Source organism: Salmo salar, chromosome 29 (genome assembly GCF_965601325.2).
Source record: "Salmo salar chromosome 29, fSalSal1, whole genome shotgun sequence".
Classification (NCBI taxonomy): Eukaryota; Metazoa; Chordata; class Actinopteri; order Salmoniformes; family Salmonidae; genus Salmo; species Salmo salar.
The window spans coordinates 34,925,717-34,942,067 of NC_138319.1; the positions used below are offsets into that span (position 1 = coordinate 34,925,717).

Sequence of the window (16,351 nt, forward strand, 5' to 3'; positions counted from 1 at the left end):
TGACCGCTGACCCATTACGGGTGCAGGCAATGAGGCAGTGATCGCTGAGATCTTGGTTGAAAAGAGCAGAGGTGTATTTAGAGGGCACGTTGGTTAGGATGATATCTATGAGGGTGCCAGTGTTTGCGGCTTTGGGGTTGTACCTGGTGGGTTCATTAATAATTTGTGTGAGATTGAGGGCATCAAGCTTGGATTGTAGGATGGCTGGGGTGTTAAGCATGTCCCAGTTTAGGTCACCTAGTAGCACGAGCTCTGAAGATAGATGGGGGGCAATCAGTTCACATATGGTGTCCAGAGCACAGCTAGGGGCCGAGGGGGTCTATAGCAGGCGGCGACGGTGAGAGACTTGTTTTTGGAGAGGTGGATTTTTAAATGTAGAAGTTCAAATTGTTTGGGTACAGACCTGGATAGCAGGACAGAGCTCTGCAGGCTATCTCTGCAGTAGATTGCAACACCGCCCCCTTTGGTCGTTCTATCTTGTCTGAAAACGTTGTAGTTAGGGATGAAGATTTCAGAGTTTTTGGTGGACTTCCTAAGCCAAGATGCAGACACAGCTAGGACATCCGGGTTGGCAGAGTGTGCTAAAGCAGTGAATAAAACAAACTTAGGGAGGAGGCTTCTAATGTTAACATGCATGAAACCAAGGCTATTACGGTTACAGAAGTCATCAAAAGAGAGCGCCTGGGGAGTAGGAGTGGAGCCAGGCACTGCATGGCCTGGATTCACCTCTACATCCCCAGAGGAGCAGAGAAGAATGAGTATAAGGGTACGGCTAAAAGCTATAAGAATTGGTCGTCTGTGACGTCCAGAATAGAGAGAAAAAGGAGCAGGTTTCTGGGGGCGATAAAATAGCTTCAAGGTATAACGTACAGACAAAGGTATAGTGGGATGTGAATACAGAGGAGGTAAACCTAGGCATTTAGTGATGATGAGAGAGATATTGTCTCTAGAAACATCAGTGAAACCAGAAGATGTCATAGCATGTGTGGGTGGAGGAACTGAGAGGTTGGATAAGATATAATGAGCAGGGCTAGAGGCTCTACAGTGAAATAAGCCAATAAACACTAACCAGAACAGCAATGGACATTGCATATTGACATTGAGGAGAGGCATGCTTAGCCGAGTGATCAAAGGGTCCAGTGAGATTCAGACAGCTAGCCGGGCCATAGGTAGCAAGCTGGTGGAAGATGGAGGGAGGACTGTTTTTAGCCACCTCGTGCGTTTCCGTCTGTGGGTTAGTGGGGTTCCGTGTGGAAGGGGGGACCAGTCCAAGTTGGCAAAATAGTTAGTTATAGTGGCCCAAGAAAAGTGTCCGATAGACCTATTCAGATCGCAGCCGATAAGACAGCTAACGATTAACGATTAGTGGGCCGCAGATGGGCGATCAGGTTACGTCGCGACGGAGCGGCCAGTTGGATAACTCCCTCGGGCAGATAACGTCGGTGGTCCAGTCGTGAAGGCCCGATGGGGCTCCGCATCGGCAGTAAAGCGGGTCAGGAAAGGTGATTGTAGCCCAGGAGACACTTCAGCTGGCTAGCTCAGGAAAAGCCCACGAGTGGCTGACGGAACTCTTCAGCTGGCTAGCTCCGGGATAATGTGTGTTAATTCCTGGACCGACGTTGCCAATAGTCACTCAGGTAGCAGCTAGTTAGCTGCAAGATCCAGGTGTAAATGTCCAGAGCCTGCGGTAGAAATCGGGGAAAGGAGAGAGAGTAGGTCCGGTGTGCTCTGGTCTGAGTCGCGCTGTACAAAAACTGGCGATAGCTTTTCGAGCTAATGGATAGCTGAGGACAGCTAACCGTGGCTAGCTGAACTCCAACGTTAGCCAGTGAAAATGGCTAACCTCTGGCTAGCTTCTGTTGTGGATTTCGGATTTGAGGTAAATAATACTTTCTTTTTTAAATTGGTGAGGCGGGTTGCAGGAGAGTGCTTTGAGGTTGAGTTTTAGAAGATTTTTTTTTTAAAGATAATGCGAAGAAAAAATATGTAAATATATATATACACGGGACACGACAAGAGGAGGGTAAAGGACGTCTGAACTGCTACGCCATCTTGGAAAGAAAAAAATAAAGAAAAAATAAAAAAATAAAAAAAAGAGGGCACCAGAGATCTAGATAACCAGGAGAGAAAAAAACTTAACCTGACCCAACTATTCTCCTCCCACTCCTGCTGGCTTTCGCAGATTTTGCCATTTCTCTCCTGACGTTGCAGGTAATAGGTTACACCAGGAGTCGACAACCTTTCTCATGTGGAATGACCATTTATCTTACCATTTCTACCAATCGGCGTACCAGTTATGGTTTTCATATGCACATTTTTCATATGCACATCTAGGGAGTTTTTCCTAGCCACCGTGCTTCTACACCTGCATTGCTTGCTGTTTGGGGTTTTAGGCTGGGTTTCTCTACAGCACTTTGAGATATCAGCTGATGTAAGAAGGGCTTTATAAATACGTTTGATTTGATTTTCGTCAAACAGTTTCATTTAATTTATAATAAAGTATATCTCCCAAATCATTGTCATGTGGTTAATCAAAATTCCATGTAAATGAAAATGATACAAACCTAAAAACTCACTTCTATTGCCATTTGCCAACTATGTTCATAGTCTACATAAATAGTCTACATAAAGCCAACGAATCAAAACATTGCAGTCTAAATAAATATCCTATAAATCACATGGGCTACACACATGATTAGCTACACATGTCTGCAACAAACTTGAAACACTGTATCGACTATTTGGGTCAGGCCTGATGCTTGCTCTAGCGAACTTGCAACATTGTATAAAATATTCTGGGCCCTCAGAGTTTCCTGCACCAGTGAGCTTGGGACAGACACAGGATAAGAAGTAGTGCTTGACTTGGGCAGGAGACTCACCGGAGCTAGGTACCGGCACTAGGTACAGGCACCTGAAATGTTCAACTGCTTCAACTCCTGTTCCTCTTATAAAATATTAGCTCAAACGTATTGTGGAACTCCTGCACCTAAATATAAACAGTACCAGCACCCAAAAGAGTACCGGAACCTATTTCCAGTGGTGGGAAAAGTACCTAATTGTCATACTTTAGTAAAAGTAAAGATACCTTTAATAGAAATGACTCAAATAAAAGTGAAAGTCACCCAGTAAAATACTACTTGAGTAAAAGTCACGCACACACCCTGTAGCAGCTGTAAAATTACTAGCCTCACCGGGGGTGGTAACAGCAGCCTCCCTGACCGTGGGTGGTAACAGCTTATCTGGCTGAAGAGAGGACATATGACTTGTTATTGTGCAGTTTCTAGGTCAATATTGTTCAAATTTAGCCAATTTAAGAAATAAAATGAAAGAAGAGGTTGAAAAATCATCAATTGACATAGAATTCTGACACCAAATCCTGTTTAGATTTCTGTCATTAGATAATTAGGAAAACCTTATATACTGTATCTGCCCCACTGTCCAACAGCATGTTTCTGTTTGAAGGTCAGGGCATCATATATATTAGAGGAGTTGTGTATGCAGTATATCTGTCACATTCCTGTGTTGTTTTGAAATCCTCCCTATTGTACAGTGTGTTCTCTGGCAGTAAGTTAAAGGCCAGACTGATTTCAACAGTTTGTTTGGGTTCATGAAAATGAGATGCTTGCTAAACTGAAAAAGGGCCATCGTATCTAAGTTGGTTGGGCTGTTAGCTGGGTTGTTAGCTGGGCAGTTGGCTGGGAAGTTGGCTAGGCAGTTAGCTGGACTATTAACTGGACTGTTAGCTGGGATGTTAGCTGGGATGTTAGCTTGGCTGTTAGCTGGACTATTAGCTGTGATGTAGGGTTAGATTGTTAGGTTAGCTTAGCTGGGCTGTTAGCTGGGCTGTTAGGCTGGGATGTAGGGTTAGATTGTTAGGTTAGCTTAGCTGAGCTGTTAGCTGGGATGTTAGCTGGACTGTTAGCTGGGCTGTTAGCTGTGACGTAGGGTTAGAATGTTAGCTGGGCTGTTAGCTGGGCTGTTAGCTGGGCTGTTAGCTGTGATGTAGGGTTAGATTGTTAGGTTAGCTTAGCTGGGCTGTTAGCTGGGCTGTTAGCTGTGATGTACGGTTAGATTGTTAGCTTAGCTGGGCTGTTAGCTGGGCTGTTAGCTGGGCTGTTAGCTGGGCTGTAGGGTTAGATTGTTAGCTGGGCTGTTAACTGGGCTGTTAGCTGTAATGTAGGGTTAGATTGTTAGCTGGGCTGTTAGCTGTGATGTAGGGTTAGATTGTTAGCTGGGCTGTTAGCTGGGCTGTTAGCTGTGATGTAGGGTTAGATTGTTAGCTGGGCTGTTAGCTGGGCTGTTAGCTGGGCTGTAGGGTTAGATTGTTAGCTGGGCTGTTAGCTGGGCTGTTAGCTGTGATGTAGGGTTAGACTGTTAGCTGGGCTGTTAGCTGGGCTGTTAGCTGGAATGTTAGCTGGGCTTTTAGCTGGGCTGTTAGCTGTGATGTAGGGTTAGATTGTTAGCTGGGCGGCTGTTAGCTGGGCTGTTAGCTGTGATGTAGGGTTAGATTGTTAGCTGGGCGGCTGTTACCTGGGCTGTTAGCTGGGCTGTTAGCTGTGATGTAGGGTTAGATTGTTAGCTGGGCTGTTAGCTGGGCTGTTAGCTGGGCTGTAGGGTTAGATTGTTAGCTGGGCTGTTAGCTGGGCTGTTAGCTGGGCTGTTAGCTGGGCTGTTAGCTGGGCTGTTAGCTGTGATGTAGGGTTAGACTGTTAGCTGGGCTGTTAGCTGGGCTGTTAGCTGGGCTGTTAGCTGGGCTGTTAGCTGTGATGTAGGGTTAGATTGTTAGCTGGGCTGCTGTTAGCTGGGCTGTTAGCTGTGATGTAGGGTTAGATTGTTAGCTGGGCTGTTACCTGGGCTGTTAGCTGGGCTGTTAGCTGTGATGTAGGGTTAGATTGTTAGCTGGGCTGTTTGCTGGGCTGTTAGCTGGGCTGTAGGGTTAGACTGTTAGCTGGGCTGTTAGCTGGGCTGTTAGCAGGACTGTTAGCTGGGATGTTAGCTGGGCAGTTAGCTGTGATGTAGGGTTAGATTGTTAGCTGGGCGGCTGTTAGCTGGACTGTTAGCTGGGCTGTTAGCTGTGATGTAGGGTTAGATTGTTAGTTAGACTGCTAGCTGGGCTGTTAGCTGGGCTGTTAAGGTTCATGAAAAATGAGATGCTTGCTAAACTGGAGTAGGGCCATCATATCTAAGTTGGTTGGGCTGTTAGCTGTGCTGTTGGCTGGGCTGTTAGCTGGACTGTTCACTGGACTGTTTGCTGGGCTGTAGGGTTAGATTGTTAGCTGGAATGTTAGCTGGACTGTTCGCTGGGCTGTTGGGTTAGATTGTTAGCTGGGATGTTAGCTGGACTGTTATGGTTCCATCATATCTAAGTTGGTTGGGCTGTTAGCTGTGCTGTTGGCATACACACACACATGCACACACACATGCACACATGGATCTGTTCTGTCAACTTGCACTAGCTCTGTCACCTTGGACCAGTTCTGTTACCTTGGACCAGTTCTGTCACCTTGGATCTGTTCTGTCACCTTGGATCTGTTCTGTCACCTTGCACTAGCTCTGTCACCTTGCACTAGCTCTGTCACCTTGCACGAGCTCTGTCACCTTGGATCTGTTCTGTCACCTTGGATCTGTTCTGTCACCTTGCACTAGCTCTGTCACCTTGGATCTGTTCTGCCACCTTGCACTAGCTCTGTCACCTTGGATCTGTTCTGTCACCTTGGATCTGTTCTGCCACCTTGCACTAGCTCTGTCACCTTACACTAGCTCTGTCACCTTGCACTAGCTCTGCCACCTTGGATCTGTTCTGTCACCTTGCACTAGCTCTGTCACCTTGGACCAGTTCTGTCACCTTGCACTAGCTCTGTCACCTTGGATCTGTTCTGTCACCTTGCACTAGCTCTGTCACCTTGGACCAGTTCTGTCACCTTGGACTAGCTCTGTCACCTTGGACTAGCTCTGTCACCTTGGACCTAGCTCTGTCACCTTGGACCTAGCTCTGTCACCTTAGACCAGTTCTGTCACCTTGCACTAGCTCTGTCACCTTGCACTAGCTCTGTCACCTTGGACCAGTTCTGTCACCTTGGACCAGTCACCTTGGACCTGCTCAGGAACCAGCTTCACACAGACACATCCCATGTGCTGTAAAGTTGACTGTCTGTCTGTGGTGTTTATTAATAGGCAGTATGGATTGCAGGGTAATCAATGCTCTACAGTAGCTGCAGGCTGCACGCGTGTCACATCCATTGACTCATGAATATTCATGCAGTTTGGTTGAAACAGACAGACAGCAGGGATGGGACATCATTTAGGGCTAAGAGAGATGACACTTCTCATGGCAACCAGCCAACCAGTCTTGCACCTCTCTGTAGGGATGGGGGGGGGGGGGGGGCGAAAAGACATACAGAGAGGTGAGGTGAGAGAGAGATGGAGGGAGTGAGACTGACTTTGAGCGTGAGAGATGGAGGGAGAGGTGAGTCTAGAGGTGAGAGAGAGATGGAGGGAGAGGTGAAAGAGACAGAGAAAATGGTGAGAGAGGAAATGCAGTGTTAGGAAGAGAGAGAAGATGAGACAGTGATATGGACAGTAGAGATAGCAAGAAATAATGAAAAAGAGGGAGTGATGGAAAGAGAGAGGGAGGAAGAGCAGAACGAGAGGAGTGAACTCAGGGTAGTCAGGGTGGTACCACTGCTCTGTTTGTCCCAGTGTTCATCTGAAGCCGAGACTCATGGGAGAGGGAGTTGGTGTGGGACTGCCTCAAGGGCCAAACACACAGGGGCCCGCTCTGACATTGTCGGTCTGCATCACTCACACACGACCACCCACTCACTCTCTCTCACACACACACACACACACACACATACATACATACATACATATATACACGCACACTGAGCTGCTCGGCAGAGTAAACATAAACTGGGATAATCTCTTCTGAATATTTGCACTGCTCAATCCCTCTCTCTCCATTTATCCCCCTATCTCTATCCCTCTCTCTCAATCTGTCTGTCTGTCTGTCTGTCTGTCTGTCTGTCTGTCTGTCTGTCTGTCTGTCTGTCTGTCTGTCTGTCTGTCTGTCTGTCTGTCTGTCTGTCTGTCTGTCTGTCTGTCTGTCTGTCTGTCTGTCTGTCTGTCTGTCTGTCTGTACTAAAGTCATTTACTGTGGGTTGCACTGCCCCTAAGAGGACAAGACTGGTACTGCATTATCATAAGGGATTAGTTCTATATATTTTTATTTTATTTGAATTATTTCACCTTTATTTAACCAGGTAGGCCAGTTGAGAACAAGTTCTCATTTACAACTGCAACCTGGCCAAGATAAAGCAAAGCAGTGCGACACAAACAACAACACAGAGTTACACATGGAATAAACAAACGTACAGTCAATAACACAATAGAAATGTCTATGTACCGTGTGTGCAAATGAAGTAAGATTAGGGAGGTAAGGCACTATTGCCGTAGTGGTGAAATAATTACAATATAGCAATTAAACACTGGAGTGATAGATGTGCAGAGGATGAATGTGCAAGTAGAGATACTGGGGTGCAAAGGAGCAAAACAATATATATAAATAACAATATGGGGATGAGGTATTCGGATGGGCTATTTACAGATGGACTATGTACAGGTGCAATGATCTGTAAGCTGCTCCCATAGCTGATACTTAAAGTTAGTGAGGGAGATTTGAGTCTCCAGCTTCAGTGATTTTTGCAAATTGTTCCAGTCATTGGCTGCAGAGAACTGGAAGGAAAGGCGGCCAAAGTAGGAATTGGCTTTGGGGGTGACCAGTGAAATATACCTGCTGGAGCGCGTGCTACGGGTGGGTGCTGCTATGGTGACCAGTGAGCTGAGATAAGACGGGGCTTTACCTAGCAAAGACTTATAGATGACCTGGAGCCAGTGGGTTTGGCGACGAATATGTAGTGAGGGCCAGCCAATGAGAGCATGCAGGTCGCAGTGGTGGGTAGTATATGGGGCTTTGGTGACGAAACGGATGGCACTGTGATAGACTGCATCCAGTTTGCTGAGTACAGTGTTGAAGGCTATTTTGTAAATGACATCGCCGAAGTCAAGGATCGGTAGGATAGTCAGTTTTACGAGGGTATGTTTGGCAGCATGAGTGAAGGATGCTTTGATGTGAAATAGGAAGCCGATTCTAGATTTAATTTTGGATTGGAGATGCTTAAATGAGTCTGGAAGGAGAGTTTACAGTCTAGCCAGACACCTAGGTATTTGTAGTCCACATATTCTAAGTCAGAACCGTCCAGAGTAGTGATGATGGACGGGCGGGCAGGTGCGGGCAGCGATCGGTTGAAGAGCAAGCATTTAGTTTTACTTGCATTTAAGAGCAGTTGGAGGCCATGGAAGGAGAGTTGTATGGCATTGAAGCTCGTCTGGAGGTTAGTTAACGCAGTGTCCAAAAAGGGCCAGATGTATACAGAATGGTGTTGTCTGCGTAGAGGTGGATCACAGAATCACCAGCCGCAAGAGCGACATCATTGATGTATACAGAGAAAAGAGTCGGCCCGAGAATTGATCCCTGTGGCACCCCCATAGAGACTGCCGGAGGTCCGGACAACAGGCCCTCCAATTTGACACACTGAACTCTGTCTGAGAAGTAGTTGGTAAACCAGGCGAGGCAGTCATTTGAGAAACCAAGGCTGTTGAGTCTGCCAATAAGAATGCTGTGATTGACAGAGTCGAAAGCCTTGGCCAGGTCGATGAATACGTCTGCACAGTATTGTCTTTTATCGATGGCGGTTATGATATCGTTTAGGACCTTGAGCGTGGCTGAGGTGCACCCATGACCAGCTCTGAAACCAGATTGCATAGCAGAGAAGGTACGGTGGGATTCTAAATGGTCGGTGGTCTGTTTGTTAACTTGGCTTTCGAAGACTTTGGAAAGGCAGGGTGGATATAGGTCTGTAACAGTTTGGGTCTAGAGTGTCTCCCCCTTTGAAGAGGGGGATGCCCGCGGCAGCTTCCCAATCTTTGGGGATCTCAGACGATACAAAAGTGAGGTTGAACAGGCTAGAAATAGGGGTTGCAACAATTGCGGTGGATAATTTTAGAAAGAGAGGGTCCAGATTGTCTAGCCCAGCTGATTTGTTGGGATCCAGATTTTGCAGCTCTTTCAGAACATCAGCTATCTGGATTTGGGTGAAGGAGAAATGGGGAGGCTTGGGCAAGTTGCTGTGGGGGGTGCAGAGCTGTTGACCGGGGTAGGGGTAGCCAGGTGGAAAGCATGGCCAGCTGTAGAAAGATGCTTATTGAAATTCTTGATTATCATAGATTTATCGGCGGTGACAGTTTTTCCTAGACTCAGTGCAGTGGGCAGCTGGGAGGTGCTCTTATTCTCCATGGACTTTACAGAGTCAAATAACCTTTTGGAGTTTGTGCTACAGGATGGAAATTTCTGTTTGAAAAAGCTAGCCTATGCTTTCTTAACTGCTTGTGTATATTGGTTCCTGACTTCCCTGAAAAGTTGCATATTGCAGGGGCTATTCGATGCTAATGCAGTCCGCCACAGGATGTTTTGTGCTGGTCAAGGGCAGTCAGGTCTGGAGTGAACCAAGGGCTATATCTGTTCCTGGTTCTACATTTTTTGAATGGGGCATGCTTATTTAAGATGGTGAGGAAAGCACATTTAAAGAACAACCAGACATCCTCTACTGACGGAATGAGGTCAATATCCTTCCAGGATACCCGGGCCAGGTTGATTAGAAAGGCCTGCTCGCTGAAGTGTTTTAGGGAGCGTTTGACTGAAATATAATTTCATTCATTTGTTGTGAAAACACGTATTACAGCATCTGGATGTAAATTACAGTCATAAAAAGGTAGTCTACTGTTTCATTAAGTGTGTTTTAATATGTACTGTGTATGTGTTGCACTGTATGAGTTCCAGTGGTTTCCATTTGGGCTAAGAGAATAAAGGTAGATTATTTTTACACATGATTAAACAGATCCTCTATACACCATCCAACCTCTAGAGGGTTTTAGATGATTCTTCATTCTTAAAGACTGCTGAAGTGGAAAAGGCAGTCCGTAGAATATATAGTACTAATAGAATGTAGTCCTAAAATACTGCACAGCTCTGGGGTTTGAATATGTGCATTTTTAATGGCAGAGTGATGTGCCAAATCCCTTTCTCCTGATCGCCTGAGGGGGTCTGAACGCTCTGTGTTCTCTCATTAAGCCTGGCTCCCTGTCTCCACGGTGATTTGTCACCATGGAGACTCGCCGTGGCAACAGCTGTTTGAAGAGCAGGGATGTATTGATGAGATTGGACAGATAGACAGGATAATATTTATAGCTGCAGGGCAGGTACGTACAGTCAGGGAGAGAACTGTGATGATGCCACTCGGAGGGCAAAGAGTGTGTTTACATGCATACCAATATATTCGGGATACTCAATTATTCCGTTTTGCATATCATGGGTGTTGTGTAATGATGTCAAAACAAATTACTTCAAAAAGTAGGCTACCTGAGCAATTCAATCCACCATAATAATTTAGACTACTATAATACATGTACTATAATTTACTACTGGTTACTTGCCCCTAATTTAGACAAGTTTCTGCTTATAATTTCCGACATTTGGTATGCCCTATTATAATTTCTGACATTTGGTATGCCCTATTATAATTTCCCACATTTGGTATGCCCTATTATAATTTCCCACATTTGGTATGCCCTATTATAATTTCAGACATTTGGTATGCCCTATTATAATTTCAGACATTTGGTATGCCCTATTATAATTTCTGACATTTGGTATGCCCTATTATAATTTCCCACATTTGGTATGCCCTATTATAATTTCCCACATTTGGTATGCCCTATTATAATTTCAGACATTTGGTATGCCCTATTATAATTTCTGACATTTGGTATGCCCTATTATAATTTCTGACATTTGGTATGCCCTATTATAATTTCTGACATTTGGTATGCCCTATTATAATTTCCCACATTTGGTATGCCCTATTATAATTTCCCACATTTGGTATGCCCGGTTATAATTTCCCACATTTGGTATGCCCGGTTATAATTTCCCACATTTGGAATGCCCGGTTATAATTTCCCACATTTGGTAGGCCATTTGTTTGTCAGTTATAGTTAGATACAGGTAGCTTCTCTTCTGTCATAACTTGTTGCCCCAGAAGACTAAATACAGTAGTGCTCACCAGGACTAATGTCTTACATTGATAGAATGAATGCATTAGTAATCTATTTAACACTGCTAAAGTTGTGTGTTTCATTTAGGGACCGGGGTAAAAATGCAAGAACTCCAAAAACAGTGGAAAGATTGATCCTGTGCAAAATGTCCAAATGTCATCAGTTTGACCCGTTTTAAGGAAATGAAAAGCTGAGAAAACGATGAAACACATTTCTGATAAGACTTCAGTTCATATTGTATGTGGTTGAAGTACTGTATGCTTGCATGACAGTGTTAAAGATGAACATTACACTCGCATTCACATTTTCTCAAGAGATGCTGAAAGAAAGAAATCCTATTTCTCCTCTCCTGTTCCCGAGATAGCAATAAACATTTGTTGTACCATTTTACTGCAAGAAATGTATAATTGTGCAGGAGTTAATATTATATTATACATGTGAGAGGTTATTGTCCAGATATCAGTTACTATTCCATTTAACCCACGTGAACTTAAATGACAAATGTTATTTATTAATGGATACAGGGGATAGTCATGAGCAGAATATCAAAATGTGTATGTAAACAGCTTATCCTGAATGAGATCTTAAGCAGGATATGAGCTACTATCTGGAATACTGTGTGTATGTAATAGTGATCACTGACATGCTGCCACTGGGGTTTTCTTCCCTCTCTCTCTCCTTTAATGTCACTGTGTCTCAGTGAGAGGTGTTTGGGTCCCAACTAGGCCGTGAGTTATGAGTTATGGTGAATCAGATCACCACAACTGGGTTGGAACTCAGCTGCAGCTCAGACCTCTTCTTTGTGTTGTAACCATTTTTTGGAGTTTTGTGGACTGTTTTGTTGTATTTGCAGAAAAGTAGGATATGTTTTCTTATTTAATGTGCTAAAATGCTCATCTGAATAGGGATGAGACAGAGGTTTTATTTTGTTTTCTCTCTCTCTCTCTCTCTCTCGCTCTCTCTGTCCCTGTCTCCTCTCTCTCTCTCTCTCTCTCTCTCTCTGTCTCTCTCTCTCTCGCTCTCTCTGTCCCTGTCTCTTTCTCTCTCTCTCTCTCTCTCTCTCTGTCTCTCTCTCTCTCTCTCGCTCTCTGTCTCTCTCTCTCTGTCCCTGTCTCTCTCTCTCTCTGTCCCTCCCTTTCTCTCTCTCTCTCTCTCTCTCTCTCTCTCTCTCTCTCTCTCTGTGTCCCTGTCTCTCTCTCTCCCCCTCAGCGGTGATAGTACCAGACGGGGGTGGAGAGAAGACCGGTCTGGGGCTGGGTGATGATCTAGGCAGTGACGAGGACCTGTATGAAGAGTTCCGCAGCTCCAGACATCACTTTGGACACCCAGGGGGAGGAGGGGAACAACTGGCTATAAATGAGGTAACCTTTTGTTTTGTCTGTCCGTCTGTCTGTCTCTCTCTAGGGTTAAGTAGAATACGATTTTGAGTTTTGATTAAATCCGTAGCTCCCTAACCTGCTGTGTTTATGAATGAACTCCCTAAGACCTCCCAGTGCATTGTGGGTACACATCAGCTCCTGAGAGACATGGCCGCCCTGGCCCAGCTCTGATTTGTCAGGTGCTCCCTCCAAGCCCCACCCCTATCCTGGGTTGTCACTCAGAATTAGCGTGACGGATTAGGACCCACCTGGTGAAACAATTACCTTTGCTTTGACTAGTGTTTAGAGGTGGGCTCCACAGGGCTTTGTGGGAGACAAGGGCAGTAAAGGTTTAAATTGACTCCTTGAGGGACAAAGCTGAATTAATTTATTATTGTGGCTAAACCGCTGTGAATTCCTCCACGCCTTTCTACTGGAGCAGAATACTAAATAACCTGGAAGATGGAATAGACACACACACTCATACACACATGCGTTCATACACACCACACACACACACACACACACACACACACACACACACACACACACACACACACACACACACACACACTCAGAGGAGAGAGGAGAAGAGCGAGGCGGAGAGGGAGGCGGTGAGAGGGAAGAGGCGGTGAGAGGGAAGAGGCGGAGAGGGAGGCGAGGCGGAGAGGGAGGCGAGGCGGAGAGGGGGAAGAGGTGGAGAGAGGGAAGAGGTGGAGAGGGGGAAGAGGCGGAGAGGGAGAAGAGGCGGAGAGGGAGAAGAGGCGGAGAGGGAGAAGAGGCGGAGAAAGGGAAGAGGCGGAGAGAGAGGGAAGAGGCGGAGAGAGAGGGAAGAGGCGGAGAGAGAGGGAAGAGGCGGAGAGAGAGGGAAGAGGCGGAGAGAGAGAGAGAGAAGAGGCGGAGAGAGAGAGGGAAGAGGCGGAGAGAGAGGGGGAAGAGGCGGAGAGGGGGAAGAGGCGGAGAGGGGGAGAGGGGGAAGAGGCGGAGAGGGGGAAGAGGCGGAGAGGGGAAAGAGGCGGAGAGGGGAAAGAGGCGGAGAGAGGGAAGAGGCGGAGAGAGGGAAGAGGCGGAGAGAGGGAAGAGGCGGAGAGAGAGAGAGGGAAGAGGCGGAGAGAGAGAGAGAGGGAAGAGAGGGAAGAGGCGGAGAGAGAGAGGGAAGAGGCGGAGAGAGAGAGAGAGGGAAGAGGCGGAGAGGGAGAAGAGAGGGAGAAGAGGCGGAGAGGGAGAAGAGGCGGAGAGGGAGAAGAGGCGGAGAGGGAGAAGAGGCGGAGAGGGAGAAGAGGCGGAGAGGGAGAAGAGGCGGAGAGAGGGAAGAGGCGGAGAGAGGGAAGAGGCAGAGAGAGAGGGAAGAGGCGGAGAGAGAGAGAGAGGGAAGAGGCGGAGAGAGGGAAGAGGCGGAGAGAGGGGGAAGAGGCGGAGAGAGAGAGAGAGGGAAGAGGCGGAGAGAGAGAGAGAGGGAAGAGGCGGAGAGGGAAGAGGCGGAGAGGGAAGAGGCGGAGAGAGGGAAGAGGCGGAGAGAGAGAGAGGGAAGAGGCGGAGAGAGAGAGAGGGAAGAGAGGGAAGAGGGAAGAGGCATAGAGAGGGAAGAGGCGGAGAGAGGGAAGAGGCGGAGAGAGGGAAGAGGCGGAGAGAGGGAAGAGGCGGAGAGAGAGAGAGAGCGAAGAGGGAAGAGGCGGAGAGAGGGAAGAGGCATAGAGAGGGAAGAGGCATAGAGAGGGAAGAGGCATAGAGAGGGAAGAGGCATAGAGAGGGAAGAGGCATAGAGAGGGAAGAGGCAGAGAGGGAAGAGGCAGAGAGGGAAGAGGCAGAGAGGGAAGAGGGAAGGGGCGGATAGAGGGAAGAGGCGGAGAGAGGGAAGAGGCAGAGAGGGAAGAGGCCGAGATACAGTACATTCTGGAAAGTATTCAGACCCCTTGACTTTTTCCACATTTTGTTATGTTACAGCCTTATGCAAATAAAATTGTAATAGTTTTTTTCCTCATCAATCTACACACAATACTCCATAATGACAAAGCAAAAGCAGATTTATAGGAATTGTTCTAAAAAACGTAAATATCACATTCAGACCCTTTACTCAGTACTTTGTTGAAGCACCTTTGGCAGCGATTACAGCCTCAAGTCTTCTTGGGTATGACGCTACAAGCTTGGCACACCTGTATTTTGGGAGTTTCTCCCATTCTTCTCTGCAGCTCCTCTCAAGCTCTGTCAGGTTGGATGGGGAGCGTGGCTGCACAGCTATTTTCAGGTCTCTCCAGAGATGTTCGATTTGATTCAAGTCTGGGTTCTGGCCGGGCCACTCAAGGACATTCAGAGACTTGTCCCGAAGTCACTCCTGCGTTGTCTTGGCTGTGAATCTTCGCCCCAGTCTGAGGTCCTGAGCGCTCTGGAGCAGGTTTTCATCAAGGATCTCTCTGTACTTTGCTCCGTTCATCGTTCCCTCGATCCTGACTAGACTCCCTGTCTCTGAAATACATCCCCACAGCATAATGCTGCCACCACCATGCTTCACCGTAGGGATGGTGCCAGGTTTCCTCCAGATGTGACACTTTGGCATTCAGGCCAAAGAGTTCAATCTTGGTTTCATCAGACCAGAGAATCTTGTTTCTCATGGTCTGAGAGTCCTTTAGGTGCCTTTTGGCAAACTTCAGACGGGCTGTCATGTGCCTTTTACTGAGGAGTGGCTTCCGTCTGGCCACTCTACCATAAAGGCCTGATTGGTGGAGTGCTGCAGAGATGGTTGTCCTTCTGGAAGGTTCTCCCATCTCAACAAGGGAACCCTGGAGCTCTGTCAGAGTGCCCATCGGGTTCTTGGTCACATCCTGACCAAGGCCCTTCTCCCCACATTGCTCAGTTTGGCTGGGCGGACAGCTCCAGGAAGAGTCTTGGTGGTTCCAAACTTCTTCCATTTTATTAATGATGGAGGCCACTGCTCTTGGGGACCTTCAATGCTGCAGACATTGTTTGGTGCCCTTCCCCAGATCTGTGCCTCGACACAATCCTGTCTCTGAGCTCTATGGACAATTCCTTCAACCTCATGGCTTGGTTTTTGCTCTGACATGCAATTTCAACTGTAGGACCTTACAGTGGGGGGAAAAAGTATTTGATCCCCTGCTGATTTTGTACGTTTGCCCACTGATAAAGAAAGGATCAGTCTATAATTTTAATGGTAGGTTTATTTAAACAGTGAGAGACAGAATTACAACAAAAATATCCAGAAAAACGCATGTCAAAAATGTTATAAATTGATTTGCATTTTAATGAAGGAAATACGTATTTGACCCCCTCTCAATCAGAAAGATTTCTGGCTCCCAGGTGTCTTTTATACAGGTAACGAGCTGAGATTAGGAGCACACTCTTAAAGGGAGTGCTCCTAACCGCAGCTTGTTACCTGTAAAAAAGACACCTGTCCACAGAAGCAATCAATCAATCAGATTCCAAACTCTCCACCATGGCCAAGACCAAAGAGCTCTCCAAGGATGTCAGGGACAAGATTGTAGACCTACACAAGGCTGGAATGGCTACAAGACCATCGCCAAGCAGCTTGGTGAGAAGGTGACAACATTTGGTGCGATTATTCGCAAATGGAAGAAACACAAAAGAACTGTCAATATCCCTCGGCCTGGGGCTCCATGCAAGATCTCACCTCGTGGAGTTGCAATGATCATGAGAACGGTGAGGAATCAGCCCAGAACTACACGGGAGGATCTTGTCAATGATCTCAAGGCAGCTGGGACAATAGTCACCAAGAAAACAATTGGTAACACACTACGCCGTGAAGGACTGAAATCCTGCAGCGCCCGCAAGGTCCCCCTGCTCAAGAA

The 16,351-nt window shown here is 46.7% G+C and overlaps 1 protein-coding gene across 2 annotated transcripts in view; it reads left to right on the plus strand.

The window, feature by feature from the left end:
- The window catches only part of arhg4 (Rho guanine nucleotide exchange factor 4), a 133,895-nt gene that overhangs the window by 95,672 nt on the left and 21,872 nt on the right, over positions 1-16,351 (plus strand). For both annotated transcript variants that reach the window (XM_014181751.3, NM_001173620.1), the window contains 1 exon segment: positions 12,382-12,533. In XM_014181751.3, the coding sequence (XP_014037226.3) occupies positions 12,382-12,533 (152 nt within the window).